Consider the following 17,527-nt stretch of genomic DNA (forward strand, 5'->3'; position numbering starts at 1 on the left):
CACATGGTAGGGGCCCTACAGGTGGCCTCTGATCTGTTCCTCTCATGACTTGACAGACGACATTTGGCACATTCCAAAACACAGAGGAAGCGGATCCTGAGAGTTTAAATTGAGCAAGGTCACGGAGGCAGAGACGGGACACTGAATCAGATCTGCTGGATAGCTTCCCCCCAGGCCTGCAGCCCCTTCCTCAGAGGTACCTATCTGAGAACAGCAGGCCGTCTGCGCAGCGCCAGAGGAAGCACAGGTGGGTCAAGAAGGCAGCTCGGAGATGCGACTTTGCGCTCCTCTGGAGAAACAGCTCTGTGCCAGGGTCAAGAGGAGCAACTTCTGGGGTTCCAAACTCAGTAAGGTGAGGTTCCCCTGGGGGTGTGTGAAGGAGTAACCCCCTGGAGGGAGAGGCATCATCCTCCTGTCTGGAATCATTTGAATATCCAAAGTCACCCAGGGTTCGGGGGCTGGCCCTAGGGGTGGGAGTGAGGCAGTACACTAGCGGGGTTAAGATGCCCCTGCCCTCACACTGAGAGCTGGCCCTGATCTTGACTGAGACCAGCCTGTGACGTGGATCAAGCCATGTGCTTTGCATGCTTTTAAGCAAATGCAGGTCCACATAAAAGCCTTGATTCAAGAGACTACAGAAGCATAAAGAGCACTGGCTCCTTTTATTGCCACAGTAAATGAAGATAACAGGCAAGGGATCTGCTGGAGACATTTATTGAATCATTTGTTCCACCAACACTACATTGCTCTTCACAGACGACTGGCCACAGGCAAAAGAAAATAAACCACCACCATGAGCTTTGGTGGGGGTGGAGGGCTTTTTGGCTCCTTAGTCTCATCCAGTGTACACTTTGGCAAACAGACCAGTTTACAGACTTCTTTGCAAATAAGGTTCCATTTCTCTTCGTGGCATTAGGCAAGGGAGATTCACAATTGTACTTTGGTAGTTTGTCTAAGGTGGCGTTTTCCCACATGTAAATATTTGGCTCTACAAGTGTGTGCCTGGTGATGAGAGAACTGATGGCACCCCTGCCCTTGCAGAGCATACTCTAGATGGGGACGCACACCCTCGCCCCGGCCAGCTGCAGTGGAGATGGGGAGAGGCTGGGCGGGGGCCCTGGCCGTCCTCCTGGAGGTTGTGGGGGGTGCTGGACCAGAGCCGCCACCCTGAGCAGGAGCAGGGGCACCGCCTGAGGCAGGACCCGGGCGCAGGCAAGGATAAGCAATGGGCCTTAACGGAGACTAGCCCCTTTCCCTAAGGCAGCTTTTACATGTGCAGGAGGCAGCTGTTAAGAGAATAGTAGTCAAATTGGGAGATTTTATTTCTTCTTTTAAGTAAACTGTGTCATGTTCCTCAAAGCCCAAAAAATGAGGAAAACAAGAGGGCAGCTGCCAAGTTATGAAGCACAAGATCAGTGCTCTAATCACATTATTTCTAGACTGAAGCCAAACCGATCAGCTCACAGCATCACACACGGGGATGGAGGGAGGTTAATCTGATTCTGACTCGGTCCCAATTTCCCATAAAAACGGGCCCGGATAAGAGAGGATGAGGCGTCCCCCCTGAACAGAAGCAGACAGCCCTGCCCTCCTCACGGAAAGGGACCGAGGACAACAGCGATCATTTTTCACTTTGAAAGGACACACGCCTCAGCGGTCAGAGCACAGCCTGGGCGGGCCGGTCATGGCCCTGCAGGGGTGAGCAGGCAGCCACCTCCTTCCCCTCCGCCCAGGGCCCAGGGCCACTGAGGGCTCAAGGAGGGGGAGGCTCCAGGGCACAGCTGGGCCGCAGCCCCGTCCCCAGAGCTTCCCAGGGCCCATCCTGCCCCACGCGGGGAACCTTGCTCTGAACACCAACATATTTTACACATCGTGTCACTTCCTGCACTGCCAAAGACTGGGCTCATTCATATCACGTGCTGTTCAGGCTAGCGAGACGCCTGGTTTGGATTCAGTGTTACATGAAGCGAGCCTTGGCTTTGCCAGGCCTGTCACAAAGCTCACGGTTTCTCCCACAGCCTTGTGCTCTCAGCGGTCCCTGGATGTGGCCCAGTATCAGCTGCCTTGGGGGTGTGGGGGGCGCTGCTCCCGTCCTTCAGGGAATATGTGCTTCCACAACCAGGGTCCACCCAGAGTCCAACCCAAAGCTTCTCCATTTGAGGGGCGACAGACAGCAGGATCAGGGGCCTGTGCATTCCTAGCAGGACTCTAAGGCAGCAGCGAGGAAGAGAAAGCAGAGGAGGCCAAGCCCTAAAGCCCAGATATCAGCGCTCAAAAGGGCAGGCTGCCCCCGTGCTCCCACCCAGCCGGCTGGGACCCTCCCCAGAGCTGCTAATCCTGCAAACAGTCTCTGGGGGTGGGCTCCCCAGAATCGGGGAGGCTGGCAGCAGCCAGGCCCTTTTCTGGAGAACAAGAGCAGGAGTTACTGGGGGCTGAGGCTGTCGCCTTCCGTCAGCGTCTTGAAGTCCATGGAGAGAGCTTGTTCTTCCGCGTGGGGTGGCCGCCTCCAGTCAGCGCGAGTCAAGATGTAGAGCACAGCCACGCTGAAGCCGACCAGCAGCAAGCCCAGCACATTGGCCAGGACGCCCTCAGGCTCAAACGTGCTGTACTTGGTCCTGCATGGTGAGGGTGGAGGGAAAAGCCACCCAAGGGGTCACCACGAGGCCCAGTACCCTTTGCACCTGGGCCAGAAGGAGGTGGGTGTTCCAGCCCTGCCCCCTGCACGGCTGGCTGACTCAGGCACACGTCCAGGGAGGCAGAGGGCAGGGCTCCGTCTCCAGGCCATGGGAGCAGAGGACACTCACCCGAGCTTAAACAGCAGCGCCTCCTTTAGACCCAGCAGGGCTGTGCCCACAGAGAGGAGGAAGATGGCGGCACCAAAGAAGACGTGCTGCGGGCGGTAGCGGCTCCGCAGGGAAAACGAAGCTCCAGGGAATAGGAATAAGCTGAAGCCCACAAGCCACTAGAAGCAAAGGTACGGCGGTGCCGGGGCCTGAGCTGCCATCAGCCTGACCAAGCCCAAGGCACCCCTCCTTCCACCCACTTGGTTCCCTCCCTCCTCAGAGCCTGGGGGCCGGGGGAGGCACTGGGCACATACGGGGAGGCGCCTGGCCTCAGTCCGTCACAGCTGTACAGCTGGAAGGCTGGGCCTGTGGCCAAATGTATGGGCCACACCAGCTGGGTGGGCAGCAGGTCCGAGGCACCCTCACCCGTAAAACCCTGGCTTCGTACCCTCTGCAGAGCCTGCAGACAGCATCCAGCCACACTAATGCACCTCTCTCCCTTTGGCCGCCTCCCTGGAGAGGCCCCTCCATGGCACGCACACCGTTTGAGGCCTGCTTCCCCCACCGCCGTCACCCCCTGGCTGCGGGGCCGAGAGGACTTACCTGCACAAAGTAGAGAACAGAGATGACGATGCCACACCAGCTGTGCAGGCTGTACAGGTCGGCATAGCCCTTCTTCCTGTGGTAGTCGAACACTGCCACCAGGCCTGGGCCACGGGCGGGGGCGTGTGAGGACGGGCTCACGGGGAAGAGAGCTGGGCGGTGACGCGAGGGGACCCAGGGTCCCCTCCCGCCGGGCTGCCTGAGGGGGAGGAGGGGGAGGGAGGGGCCATAACAGAACCAGAATGGAGATGGACATGGAAAGCACAGGCGGGAAAAGGGAAGGCTGCACCCGGAACTCACCCACCAGGGCGATGATGAACGCAAAGACGTGGAGCAGCCCATGCAGGACTTTGGTTGTGTGTCTGGCCTCGTTCCTGAAGACCCGGTAAACCAGCAGGGCTAATGGGAGGTGGGAGAGGGAATGTCAGCGCTCCGCCAGAGCAGGACCCCCTGCCGCGGGAGCAAGGACACACACCTGGGCTGGAGAGGTGATCTGAGTCAAGGGTTTGTTGGGGTACCGCAGCCGCAGGAAATGAAAGAGGAAGCAAGGCTCCCGGGCAGGCAGGGTCCCTCGGCTACGTGTGCTCTGCACCTGCCCCCCCGCCCCGCCCCTTGTAGTCACTGTCCTGTGTTTTAGATTCATCATGCAAACACACTAAGGTGTCACTAAGTGTCTGAGGTCACGTTTTGGCTATGATGGTCCTCAAATAATCCAATACTGAAGCCTGATCAGATATTCACTGCTTTGGTGAACAGGCTTCCTAACAGGGAAACCCCTGTCCCCAAGGGAGAGCTGTGTGGTCCCAAGCTAAGCCCCCGATGGGACTCAGGTGGACAGGGCTGGTGGCACACAGCATGGCCTTCCGCCGCTGAGGGCATGGCTGTCACCAGGACCACCTCCAGGAAGAATGGGTCAAGCAGACAGAGATCCGGCTTTCTAGTTACCAGAAGCAGAAGCTGGTCCCTGGCCTCGAGGCAGGGTGGGGGCCAAGCCCTGCTTTGCTCCTACCCCAGAGAGGAGTGCTAGCTCCAAGTTACATCACCCCCACCCCTGCCACACACATACTTTCTTTCCCCCAATTTCAAACCACCCTGCAGAAGACGGCCTCCGAGCACAGCCTAGCCCCTGCTTTCTGCTCCATGAAGCACACAGTCCCTTGGACGATCCTTGTTGGAACAGGCAGCCAAACCCCTGAGACAAGTTGGCAGAGTTGCCCCTCCCAACCTCAGGGCCCCTGATTTGGATTCCCAGTGTCCTCAGGTTCTAAGCCAGCTTCCTTCCTGTCTTCCGTAGACTCTTAGATTTGTCTAACAGCAAGAGACCTCTCAGTGACAGTGTTCCTGCCATCACTCTCAAGAGGGCTGGCTCCCAAGGAGCACTGGGCCAACTCACCATCCCCCTGCAGGAAGATCAGGCCAATGATCATGCAGAGGGGATGCACATTAAACTGCAGGGCACTCTCCCAGGCGATGCCACCTCGGTACAGACCCAGCCAAGCACCAGTCATGGCCACCACGGTCAGGCCCAGCAGCTGGGAGAAAGCCACGTAGTAAGGCAGCGCCGCGGGGCGGGGGTTGGGGGCCGCGCTGGCCGGGCTCTCCATGCTGGACGCAGCTGCTGCAGAAAAGGAAAGAGGGCCGAGCTGAGGAGCAGCCCCCGCCCCAAGAGCTGCATCCCGCCCAGCCGCCCCCAGCTCCCTCTCCGCCCCCGCCCCATGCCCTGTGCTGAAGCGGTGCTCACCATTCCCACCCGAGGCCCCCAGGGCCCACCATCCAAGCTTCGGTGGGAGGACCCGGCCTTCCCCAGGACAGACCCACATGAGGTGCAGAGAGGGTGCAAGGGAAGGCTCTCCACTCCCGGTGAGAGGAGGAGGCCCCGCACCTGTGTGCTACTCTGCTTCATGGGCCCCTGGGCCTCCTTGGGGCCCCTGGGCCTCCTCAGGTGCAGCTCACAGTGACTTACAGAGAAGTGAGCCAATTCCTTGAAGGTACCGGGTCAGTCATGGTGTTCCCTCCAGATGGGTCATAAGGTACAGCTGGGCTGAGGAGCGAGCCCACCTCCCCATGCCCGGTATTTAAGCTGCAGCTGGACATGGAAAGGAGGCCTGCCTGCCCACGGCCTGGACCACGGCCCCTTCTTTCCCCGCTGGCAGGGCAGGTAGGATCTGTGTTCCGCCCTCAGACTCCAGGAACGAGGCCTTGCAGGGAATGACTCCTCACCACTCAGAGCCCAAGGATGTTTCCTACACATCACTTAACTCACACCGCCCCTGCCTGAGGTCCGTAGAAAGGTACGTTCCTGTCCCTGCTCTGCAGGGGGCTGGGGGAAGTCTGCTTAGGGTCCGCGAGGTGAGCATACTCCTTGGCTCCTCTGCCCAGTCCCCTGGGTGTTTCCACAGCCTCGCCCCGGCTCAGGATGGCCACCTTCGTGCCAGCTCCTCACCCTCAATCTGCTGGTGCTCCTGACCCCAGGCCGGCCCAAGCCCACAAGCCAGTGCCCATTCCTCTGCTTCAGTGCTGGCAGTGGCCTGCGCCCACAGAAAGGTGCTGCCACAGTTTGCAGAGGGCGGAGCCCTCACATCCCTCCCCAGGTGGCTGCCCACTCGCCTCTTCCCCTGCCCTCACTGTCCTCACTGTCCCCGCAAGGGAAATGTCCTGCCTCCCCCCATACAGAGAGACAGCTGAGCAGACAGCCAACCGCCTGGATTACCCCCCACCCCACCCCCGCAGAGCACACGCACCCCACTGGTGCCCCCGGATTGGTTTCCAGGGGGCCCAGCCTCCCCCTCCTGGCAGCCAGACTGCTCTCTCGGCCACATCTCACAGCTGTTGGGAATTCCACCATTTAAAAAAGCTGGGGCATGGCTAGTGTTAATAATACACACCCCCTACACTAAAATGCAGATTAACAAAAAAAGAAAAAAATTACAGGTAATCAACATTTTGATTTATGTCCTAACATCATTTTTTCCTAGAAACACAAGTATTCTTTTGTAGACATAGGATTATACCAATTTCTAGCCTGCTTTTTTTAACTTAATAGATCATGCATCTTTTCATGTCAGTGAATATACATCTGTGTCATCATTTTAATAAGGTCACAGTATTATCCATGTCTTAACCAATCCTCTAATCCCCTACTGTTAAACATTTAGCTAGCTTTTATTTTTAAAACATTATGTGGTCATCTTTGCACACTTGTCTAATTAATTCCTAAGTGGAGAAATGCAATTCTGCAGCCAGGGCTCTCTTCTTTTTTTAGGTCTTTGATATATTCTGTCAAATCATCTTCCAGAAACACTCCCATGGCAAGAGGGAACACCTGTTTCCAGAAGCCCTGTCACTGAACCCCTTTTTCTGGATCTCCCGCCTCTTTCCTTACCTCTCACCTCTACAATGGCAACTCTGAAATCTAGTGCCTCTGCTGCCCTCTCCCCCAAATACAAACCCCATTTCTAACTGTCTTTTGTCCATGTCCACCTGGGCATTCGTGGCCACATCAAACTCCTCTCCCTGTCATAACTACATCCTCCCCTGGCCCTGCAGGTCCCCTGCCCATCTGCTGGCCGCAGCTCTGACACCTCGGCAGCCTGGCCGCCAAATCCTAGGGGCTCAGCCGCAGGCCTCCCGCCACCACTTCTGTCCTAGCCGTCTTCACCGCTCCCAGCCAGGGCATGGGGCTTCCGCCCCATCTCTACCCTCTCCCATCTGCCCGACCCACCGGGGACAAGGACAAGGCCCACTCCCCAAGGCACTGCCCCGCCCAGCACAAAGGGCCCCCACCGCCTCCGAGGAAGTGCCAGCCCTGTCACAAGCTCCCACCTCAGCTTCATCAGCGTCGCCACCGCCTCCTTACCGAGTGCCCTCTGGGGAGTCCCACTGGAGCCTGGCTCTCGGCACCAGCTGCCGCTGTCCCTCCACCTCACGCCTCCCCTCCTCTGCAGCCCAGGGCTGGCCAGCAGCCTCCCCACCTTTGCTGCTCCGCCTCACCATCCGCCCACGTGTGCCTCTCTGCTCTGTGGCCCTGGGGGCTCGCCGACGCCAGGGACTGTGTCCTCCTCCTTGGGTGTCCTCAGGGATCTAATCCCTTAGCCCGACTCTAACAGGAAAATTTACTGAAAAGAGAAATGCAGTTCTGTCCTCCCCTCTTTTATTAGATTCATCCCTAGAGAGCCTGAGGCACAGTCAGGATCTGATTAGCTCCGACTGGGAGGGACAGAAGGAACAGCCCTGCTGCTAGGCGACCTGCCGCAGCTCCTCTCTTTCAAGCCCAATGCTGAGGACAGAGGTGGGGCTCAGGGCAGCAAAGCTGTTGCGCCCTGGATCTTGGAGCTACTCGGTGGGGGTTAAGCAGAGCTAGCTTTCCCTCCCCGCCCACCTCTTAATGAAACAGGCAGCAATCAAAGTGAGGTTCTCTGCATGGCTGGGATACTGTGGTTTACAACAGGAAGTATATGGATGGAACTCCTAAACCCCTTGGAATTTGCCAAGGGAAGAAAGGGATAAAAGGGGTCTCCATTAAGTTAGTGAGCCCCACCTCCCCAGACAACCCAAGGATGGGGGCTGGTGGTGCCAGAGGAACCAAGTGATAGGAGGGCTGGAACCTTCAGTCCCATTCCTCGACCCCTGGTAGGGAGAGGGGCAGACACTGAGCCCTGTCACCCACGGCCAACAATTTTGTCAACCATGTCTCACGGAGCCTCCATAAAGCCCAAAAGGATGGTGTTTGGAGAGCTTCTGGGGGAGGATGGCACACCCCAGTTCCCTTGAGCTTGAGACCCTTGCAGACTTCACTGTAGGTACCTCTTCCATCAGCCTATCCCTGAGTTACATCCTTTTATGATAAAACAGTAATCTAGTAAGTAGAGTGATTCTCTGAGTTCTGTGAACCACTCTAGCAAATTAATTGAACCTGAGAAGGAGGTGGTGGGAACCTCTTTTACCTGTAGCTGCCTGGTCAGAAGCATAGGTGACAACCTAGGTTTGTGACTGGTGTCTGAAGGGGGACAGTCTTGTGGGACTGGGCCCTTAACCTGAGGGATCCCCAGGCAGACAGTGTCAGAACTGAGTAAACTGTAGCACGCCCAGTCAGTGTTCGCGGAGACCTGGTGAAGCACTTGGTGCTGAGAAGAAAACCCACGTTGGGATAGCACAGTGACTAACGGGGCAGCTTTACCAGTCCACACTGCAGATTGATAGCCTGAATCCCCTTGGAAGTCGGAGCCCTAATGCTGTTTGCACACACGCTGGTGGAGTAGCGATAGTGTTTGTGTGCTTTGGGAGGACAAGGAACCTTGGCTAGGAGGCCCCTACTGGCACTCCACATCCCTGCATTCTCATCTAACCCCCACAAAAGCACTGTGAGACTAGGAGTACAATCCCCATTTGACAGATGAGGGAACTGGGACTCAAAGAGGATAAATGACGTGCCCCAAATCAGCAACAAATAGTTGCCCGCCTCAGTTGTTCATTGAGCACCTACTATATGCCGGCCATACAGGACTGGATGCTGGAGCAGTACAGATAAGACTTGGGTCCCTGCCTTCAGGGGCTTGCAGACAAGTTGCAGAGCAGATGCAGATTTTCAAGTAAATGGGAGAGTAAGAATTTGAGCTATGAGATAAATTCAGACCTCCAAAGAGCAGGTGCTGAGCAGCCAGCTGTCTGTCGCTGTTGTAGCTTTGCCCAGTAACAGAGCTGTCATGCTTCCCAAATACTGGAGCCACTCAAGGACCTGAATGGGCGCCTGCCAAGGAAGGTGCTTTGCATCAGGGCCCCAAGGTGGCCTCCCCTGTCCCATGCCAGTCCCCCTGCATCCTCCTCACCCCTCAAAGAATCATGGTCCCAAGCAGTTTAAACCCATCCCAGCATGGGCACTGGTGTCCCTGGTGGGCTCCCTGGGAGAAAAGGCCCCAGGGTGGGAATGGAGGTTAGGAGAGAAGCAGTGACAAGAGCTGCAAGAGCTTCATGTCAGAGGCTCCATGGGTGCAGAGCCCAGGGATCTAGGCACCCACAAGGAAGTGAGACAAAGAATGACTGTTGGAATTACTAAGGCCCAAGCTGTCGTCCCCATGTCCCTTTCCAATTAGAAGGTAATTCTAAGTCCAAGTATGAGGGGTGACAGGAAAACTCCCATCAAACATGACCATCCTGGTGACTTCACAAGCTGTAAGATCCAAGTGTGGAAAATCGAGATGTACAAAAAACCGAAGTGGTGAGTATTGTGCTTTGCAGAAGATGAACTGAAAGATTCCTTTAGCAACAGCAATCCTCCTTCGCTTATCCAGTTCTATGTAACTGACAACCTGTCTTTGCTCTGAGGGTCTCCTTCCCAGGCTGGAGAGAGAACGCATTTCAGTGGCTCTGGCTGCAGTCTCACCCACCCACCCACCCACGCAACTGTATCCACGAACCCTGGAATCAGTTGAGAGCACTCCCTAGTAAGAAGCCTTTAACTCACGCTCCCTCATTTCCCAGCCTGTGAGAACAATCTCCCACCCTTCACTCCTCACTGCCTTGGCCCCCAGAATGCCTTGGGCCTCCTGGGTTCCCAGAGCAGAAGTGTGGGCAGCAGTGTCAAGGGCCTGGAAGCAGCCCCTCTCCACACAAAGGTCGCCTCTGCCCAGCAGACCATAGTCTTGGGACCAGAGGGGGCCCGTGTCCCCTTCAAGTGGCCACCCTTCTTCCTGTGCCACGTGATCAGGGTGACAGTAGCTCTGGCAGCTTCTGGAACCTTGGGCTGAGACTTTCACTTCTCCCCTCCCACACACTTGCAGGCAGATGCCACTTAATGCAATCAAATGGGGACAGGAGCTACCCCCAGGGCTGGAATGTGCTGAGAATCACTCTTCCTCCCCATGCCCACTGTGTGTCATCAAAAGGCCACCAGGCCTAATCGCATTATGGGAACCAGACACTGCCCATGCCCTACAGCCTGGAAGCAAGGGAGCCTGGCCCGGCCACAGCCCTCCTCATCCACAGCAGGGATTTAATTGGGTTAGAGTATATTGTACTGGGGGTGGAGGCTAGATCTTTTCCTGATGAGTGAGGGGGAAAATGGCTCAATTGTCCTAGAATGGGATGGAAGAGTAGGCAAATGAAGGCTGAGCTGTTAGGCAGGGCACCAAAGTAGCCTGCAGGAAGAAAGCAGAGCTTAATGTTAGACACTGAGCCAGCTCTCCTTACAGGAGGCTCAGTGCCAGGGTTCCCAGTACTTAACAGGGACCCACACATGTGGGCAATAATTTATGCTATAATCAAGAGAAAAGGCTTTTAGGCTTGAAGAAATGTTTTAATTTTTAATCCAGCCTGGATTATTTTTGTCTTAATACCCAATTAATTGTAAAATATACCTTTTATCTGGTTTTTATATGGAAGAAGGGGCCCAGGAAGGCAAAAGTGCCCAGGGCCCATGAAAGTGATGGTGTAGCCCTGGTCGCTGATGTGGTCTCAGTGCCAGCCCCATGGTGCATGACTGCTGCTGGGCCAGTCCAGCCCCTCACTGAGCCTGCTTCCTCATACACAAGGTAGGGGGATCTTGGGTGCCACTTTACTGGCCTATAGCAAAGATTTGGGGGGATAACTATGTACCCATGCCTAGCACAGCGCCTCCCACACAGTAGGCATTCAACCAAATAGCAATTTAACAAAAATCAAATCTGCACATCAGAACTGTTGACACAAGCAGTGTGAGGCCACAGAGAGCACTACCCCCTCTAGTAAATCCACATTGCCCTTCTGTCTACCACCAGTCCCCTCACATGGCAGAAACCCCTGGGTCTGGGGCTGATTCCTCCACCAACACCTTCTAGTGCTGCTGACCCACTCCATATTAGCAGAAGCCAAGCTCTGCCTGCCAAGAGGTGGTGGCCAGGGCAGGGAAGCAGAGCGACCTGCAGGTGGGTTCCACCTCGCGTCCAGGAGGCTCCTCCTGCCTGGAGGGGCGGGGTGGAGGGTGGGGCTGCAGAAGCCCTTCCCTGTATGAGTCTCACCCAGGCATTCACAAGTTGCCGGTATTTTCTGTCTCAATCCACTTTCACGAGACAAATACGAGGTATCTCTGAGAAAGTGGCAAAGCTTTGTTTTTTAAATTTGCTGAGAAAACGAACAGAATCCAGGCGTCCAACAACTGAGCTTTGTTTAACGAGTCTGAAAATCCCCAGACTGCTAAGGTAGAGGGCATGAGAGGGGAGGGGCAACCCGTGGGGGGACCTGGGAGGGGGCCCGGCCTCTGCAAACATGTCAGTACTCCAGGGTCCCCATGGACCCTCCTCCCTGCGGGGGCCCACGAAAAAGGACAGGCACAGAGGCAAGGTGGTCCTGCTATCATGCCGGAGCCAGAGGTAGCAGGGGACCCCTTCCTCAGCCCAGTTCTGCACCCCTGTACCCACAGTTCAGGGCCCACCAAGGCCAACTCAGCAAGGAGGATTCTCAAGTAAGAAACTCCTACCCACAGCCGGGATGTTCCGGGAGAACCAGGAAGGGATCTACCAGCTGGGCATTTCACCCCAAGAGGGAAAAGGCGAGGTCAAGGGAGGCCCAGCCGCCAGCCAGCAGTCCTGGCCGACTCGGTTTCAGGTTTCAGACAGTCGTGGCAAATGTTGGTTGAGCCACTGCGTCCCTACCTTGTTTCTAAAGTGCCGTGGCCCCGTGGATCAACGTGGCATCACCTGCCAGTCCATTCTCACTTCCACAGAGGCCCAGCACAGAGGCACCCCCGGCGCGAAGGCTACAGCCCAGGGAGGAGCAGGACAAGCTCCCTAAGCCCCGGCCTGGCTCCGTGGTCCTCCGAGCCTGGGAGGCAGGTGAGGAGAGGGGCAGGTGCGGCGGCAGGGAAACGCTCTCTGCGGCCCGGGGAGCCTGGCCTGGGAGGCGGGCGCGACCGGGCCCCAGCCCCCGCACACCTGGGCCCCTTCCCCGCCCCCGCGCCGGGGCCCGCCGCGCACCCACCGGCCCCGGCCGCCTACCTGGCCGGGCGCGGGGCCCGGAGCCCGGAGCCCGCTCGTCCCCTCGGCGCCGCGCCGCCTACCCGCCCGGAGCGCCCCGCGCCGCCTACCCGCCCGGAGCGCCCCGCGCCGCCGCGCCCGGCAGCTCGGCCGGTTCTGCCAGCCGCGCCCGCCCTGGCGCTGCGGCGTCGCCATGGGGACCGGGCGGCGGCGGTGGCGGGCTGGCCGCGAGGCGGGCGGCGAGGGTCACGCGACGGGCGGGGGCCGTGGAGCCGCTCCTGTGCCCCGGGGCCGGGCCCCCGTCGGAGCCCGGGCCCAAACCCTGACGCCCGCGGGGCAGGGGTTCCTGCGCAGGGCCCTGCGGGCCGAGACCCGCGCCCACCGGACTCGGACTTCTGGACCCGGGCTCGGGTGACCTTCCAGATTCGGGCCCCGCGACCTGGCTTCCCGAGACCCCGGGGTTCGGGGGCACACGGGGGTCTGCGAGCCCGGGGGTGCGTCAAGGAGCTCTCGGGGCCGAGGCGGGACGCGCAGGCCGCGGGCGCGGCTGGGGGCTGGGCCGCCGGGCCCGCCTGGGGGGAGGCAGAGGTGCGGGGTGCCCGGCCTGCACTGCGGGCCTGCCCAGGCCTGGTCCCCGCGCTGCCTCGGTCCTCTCCCTCCAACCTTCCCTCCCCTCCCGTCGCCCCACCGGCCGCAGGTAGCCACTAGGTGTCAGACACGGCCCGGGCTTGGGCCCACGCTGCCGCTCCTGCGCCTGGGGGACACGCCTCCGGGCTCCCAGCCCCCAGGGAGGAGATGGCACCGTAAAGGAGGCTGGTACCTTCCCTTGTTACGCACCCCCACCCCCGACACGCACACAGGCATGTTTTGCCCCCTTTTCCCAAGCCAGAGGTCCTTCCTAATACTACCTGCCCTCAGGCAAACCAGCCTAAGGATAAATATCAGTTCTCACCAGCCTCTCCGAAGGCCCAGACTCAGCAGCCTCCCCTGCCCCAGTCACTAACAGAGGAAGGTACCAAGGCCAAGGCTCAGGACCAGCCTCTACCACAGCCCCGTGTCCAGGAAATGCTGCGGGTAGATAACAAGTCCAGCTCAGACTTCCTACAAGCTTGGAACAAAAGGTTCTTTCCTGTGGGTAACTGGCAAGACTCACCGAAGGCCTGGGGGTAGGACGGAAATGGGGTTTCCTCCCCTGGAGACATAAATGAACCTCAACAAAGGGACATCCCTCCCCCACCTGCCCCCAGCACGGTGGGCTTCCTGTGGACAGTGGCTGCTAAGAATTAATATTTATCCTTAGGCTAGAGGTTCTTGGGCCCTGGCCAAGGTGGGCCTTGGGGACCCTGTAACCCCAGACAGAGTATTCTCTCAAGTACATGGCAAGACCCCCAAGGGTGCCCACTGCCCTGGGCACACCTTCCAACAGGGCAGACGTAGTCGGGTCCACCCCCTCAGAGTGACCAGCTTAAACCCTCCAAGAACATAAATTTCATTGAGGTAGCTGGAGGGAGCTAATGGACATTTTAATTTAAAAACAGCCTCATTAGCTTGCCAACAGGCAAACAGCAGGCAACAAACGCTTTGTGAGTTGAATGTGGAACTGAGCCATTTCCCATTATTCGGGCGTGTGTATTTGGCCTCTGAGGAGGACTGGGGCGGGCCAGGCAGCCCAGAAGAGCAGAGCCTCTGTGGGAACCCGACTGGAGAGCTGAGCTCCCCACTGTAGGGCTTTCAGCCCCTCCAAAGCCAGGAGAGAGGCTCGTGCTGAAGCAGGCTGGGGCCCTTACCCATGGCCCTGCAGCCCTGGGATGCAGCACTTTCCTCTCAGAAAGGCGAGCACACCCTGCCAACGGGCTCTCAGGAGTCTGCTTAAAGTGGGGAGGGCACAGAGGTGGCGCTCTGAGGTAGGGTACCTCCATGGGGACCAGCCGCGTGGGCACTTTGCTCTTAAGGGCGCAACGCTCCACTCAGCCATTTTAAGGAGCAAGTGATCCCACCAAACTGTGCCAGAATGCTGCCAGAATCCCCAGCCCAGGATGGCAGACACTCACACTCCCTTCCCCACCTCTCCCTGCTGCTGAGGCTTCTGCCTGAGAAGCCAGAGACACACCCAGCCTACAGCTGGGGCCAGGCCAGGCAAGGAAACCAGCTTTTTAAGGCCCTTTCTTGAGGACAGAGGATGTGACCTGTGCAAATCCTTCCCTTCCTGCACTCACAAAGCTACACTAGCCTGTATGTTCCTCAGACTCGCTGTGTTCATGCTCACCTCTTCTTGCAAATGTTCTTCCCAATCATTACCTGGCTCTTCATTCAAACCTCAGCTCAGACATCCAGTCCTCAGAAAGGCCTCCCTGGACATACAGCGCAGCAGCTGGAGTTGGAGGTTGAGATGTGGGGCGATGCATGGGATGAAGTACACTAGCCACAGCTCTGGGAAACCACACCTCATGTTCACCCTGTTCTTTGGCCAAAAGCATTTAAAGAGCAGGAAGAGCCAATGCAGTGAGCAGAATGTACTTTGTAAACAGGACCTCAGATCCCCCGAGCACCTGGCTGATCACGTCTGCCCTTCCGAAGTTACCAGATTTAGAAAGAAGGAAAAAAGCAGGGTGCCCAGTTAAATTGGGATTTAATTTTTTGGCATGTATCCTACAAATTACAAGTAATATACTAAAATGTATTCATTGTTTATCTGAAATTCAAATCTGAGTGTCCTATATTTTATCAATCCTCCCCTTGCTCCTGCATGGGAAGGACAGGAGAGGGGACTCCTAGCTGTTCTGGCCCCTCTCAGCAAAGCTTCCCCACCCCCAACAGGCTGAAACAGCCAGTTAGCTCCTGTTCAGCACACGTGTCAGGCACACACCTTAACCTTGAGCTGCAGAGAACAGAAGGCCTAGGAGATTGGGTTCCCCAGTCCAAAGGCACTGTAAGATGCACAGATTTCATTTATTCATTACAACAGTTCTGGTCAAGTCCCTTCAATGTGCCAGGTGCTGGGCCACGCTGGGTAACAGTGAACGTGACAGGCACATCCCTGTACTCTCAGGCCATAACAATCAGCACATAGAAAGGGAGCTTAACCCAGATGTGGGGTGAGGAGGGTCTCCGGGCGGGGAGGAGCGCTGAATCAGAGCTCCGGGATGTGTGCTGACAACACACATCCCCGGTGAACGTGGCCCAGGGGCAGCAGGGCGAGGGCGGGAGTGTTCCCACCGAAGGAGCAGCTGAAGGGGCACGAGTGGTGCTGGAAGGCCGGGGAGGCCTAGCTCGTACACCTCGGGGCCCCGGGCCACCGTGGGCATCAACACGCCTGGACCAGCTCTGGGAGGAGGGCCTTGCTGGGATGGCACATAATAATTAAAGCCCTGAGCAGTGCACAGAGGGAGAGTAGCCTTCAGCTTGGGACAGTGTCACCGGCCTGCTCCCTCCAAGGTGGAGAACTTGCCCCAACTGCCCTGGGAAGAAAGGGAATCTGGATCTGAAAGTACACGGCTACTGTGATGAGCTTAAAACAGCACTGTAATCACTCAGGGAGGAGAACCTCTAGCTTCGGGGGCAGCAGTGGTGGCCAGCAAAGCAGCAGCCCCAGCAGGAGCAGCCAGTGTCCAGCAGGGCGGCAGTGGGGCAGTGGCGGGAGTGGCAGCAAGGCAGGCAAGTGACCACTGTCTTCCGGAGCCGCCCACGAAGACAGCGAGTCACCTGGGCCCTCCCGACTGTGAGGGGATCTGCTGAGGGACGTCCCAGGCTGTGGGTCCCAGGCTGACCCCAAGGCCAGTCCAGTTTGGGAAAACAAGACTTAGCCACGTAAGAGTAACCTGCCCACAAGCCAAGATAACACTGCAGGATGGATGGAGAGGCCATGAGTATGACAGCCAGGCCAACTTTTACCTCTTCAGGCCCCAAGGGAACAGGCATGAGATGGCTGAGCAGTGGTGGGGACCAGCCTGGTGCAGAAAGGGGCATGACCTCACTGGTGGCGGGAGGCAACAGATAGGCAGACTTTCCCACTGAAAGCAAGTCAGCCCAGTGTGTTGGGCTGGGCACCTACTTGTGTCAGGCACTGTCCTAGGCCCTGGAGAGACAGTAATGGATAAGATAGACAAGGTCCCTGCTTTTATGTATCTTCTGTGAAGTGAGGGAGATGGATAATTACAGAGTAAACAAAATAACATGCACACATATGTACACATACACATACATATGCACACACACAGAAACCCAATTGCATGTAGCAACGAGTGTTATGAAGAAAAGAAATCAGGGAAGGGGTGGAATGTCACAGGCTGAAGGGCTGCTCTTGAGGAGGGCAGGGGCAGGCTCTCTGAGAAGAGAGGAAGGGAGTGCAGGCCACATGGAGATCCCGGGGAAGGTCATTCCAGCTGAGGGAAGAGGAAGGCAGGTCAAAGGCCCTGAGGCAGGAGCATGCATGATCACCTCCATCTCACCCTACCTTCCAACACTCCTCTTCCCCCAGCAGAGGAGACATTAGCTAAGTGTGCAGATAGGAAAGCAGGAAAGCAAGCCAGCCCTTGAGAGAGGGCAGTGGTTGAAGATGGGAAGGTGTAGCGGGGACCCCCTGAGTGATCCCTGGGGCGTGTAAGAAGCGTCTGTCGGCCTGTAGCTGTGTCTGACCCCTGATCACATCCAGCACACACTGGAGAAGCTGGACATCCGGGCACAGTCTGTAGGGCACAGCCAGGCTCCCCTCATTAAGCATAAAGATTTACCCTGTGGCTGCTGTGCAGCCTGAGCAAGAGACATTGGAGCCCAGGCTCAGTGCCACATGCCCCTGGGCCAGCTCTCCCTCCAGAAAGGATGTGGTGAGGAGGACTGTGTCCCAGGCTTGTCCCCAATCCCTACGCCCCTGCTCTTCTCCCTGCAGTGGTCAGTAGGTCACTCACAAGCTTCGTGGAGCTGCTCCATGAGTGCTGGGGTAACTGTGGAAAGTAAGACCCAGTGGAGCAAGAATGTGGGGCCTGGGGTGGGGGGTGGCCAGAACCCTGGGTGGTGTCGGTACCAGCATGGAGAGGGAGGGAGGCGCTGCTGATAATGGCAGCATCTGATCACCTCTGCGGAGCAGCCATAAACCTCAGGCCTAGAACTGCACTTCGCTCAAGCCTGTGGCAGCTCTGAGTTCGCACCTTGGCTCCCAAAGCTGTTCAAACTCTGGGTCCACACCCCCTGGTTCTGGGC

At 57.5% G+C, this 17,527-nt stretch overlaps 1 protein-coding gene across 12 annotated transcripts; it reads right to left on the minus strand.

Moving 5' to 3' along the window:
- Positions 1–698: 698 nt before the first annotated feature.
- On the minus strand, positions 699–14,758 carry LOC118919722 (transmembrane ascorbate-dependent reductase CYB561). Of its 12 annotated transcripts, none has more exons than XM_057501604.1 (7): positions 14,630–14,757; positions 7,358–7,501; positions 4,780–5,004; positions 3,687–3,785; positions 3,387–3,490; positions 2,805–2,962; positions 699–2,615 (listed from the first exon to the last, which is right to left on the minus strand). In XM_057501604.1, the coding sequence occupies exons 2-7, from the start codon at positions 7,377–7,379 to the stop codon at positions 2,423–2,425; spliced, it is 801 nt and encodes a 266-aa protein (XP_057357587.1). In that variant the 5' UTR covers positions 7,380–7,501; positions 14,630–14,757; the 3' UTR covers positions 699–2,422. The 12 variants fall into 12 exon arrangements, with proteins under 12 accessions (XP_057357587.1, XP_057357586.1, XP_036755810.2 ...); XM_057501603.1 differs by having other exon boundaries at positions 14,598–14,726; XM_036899915.2 differs by lacking the exon at positions 14,630–14,757 and adding an exon at positions 12,353–12,437 and having other exon boundaries at positions 4,780–5,001.
- Positions 14,759–17,527: the final 2,769 nt, after the last annotated feature.

The sequence above is a fragment of the Manis pentadactyla genome, chromosome 4 (assembly GCF_030020395.1).
Source record: "Manis pentadactyla isolate mManPen7 chromosome 4, mManPen7.hap1, whole genome shotgun sequence".
NCBI lineage: Eukaryota > Metazoa > Chordata > Mammalia > Pholidota > Manidae > Manis > Manis pentadactyla.

What these genes read in the sequence shown, in the direction of transcription:
- LOC118919722 (XM_057501604.1), bottom strand. Translation starts at nt 7,379, where the DNA reads ATGGTGAGGCGGAGCAGCAAAG. An exon ending in GATCTTCCTGCAGGGGGATG is followed by an intron (nt 3,786 to 4,779) that starts GTGAGTTGGCCC and finishes ACCTCCCATTAG; the next exon opens with CCCTGCTGGTTTACCGGGTC. An exon ending in GTTCATCATCGCCCTGGTGG is followed by an intron (nt 3,491 to 3,686) that starts GTGAGTTCCGGG and finishes CCCGTGGCCCAG; the next exon opens with GCCTGGTGGCAGTGTTCGAC.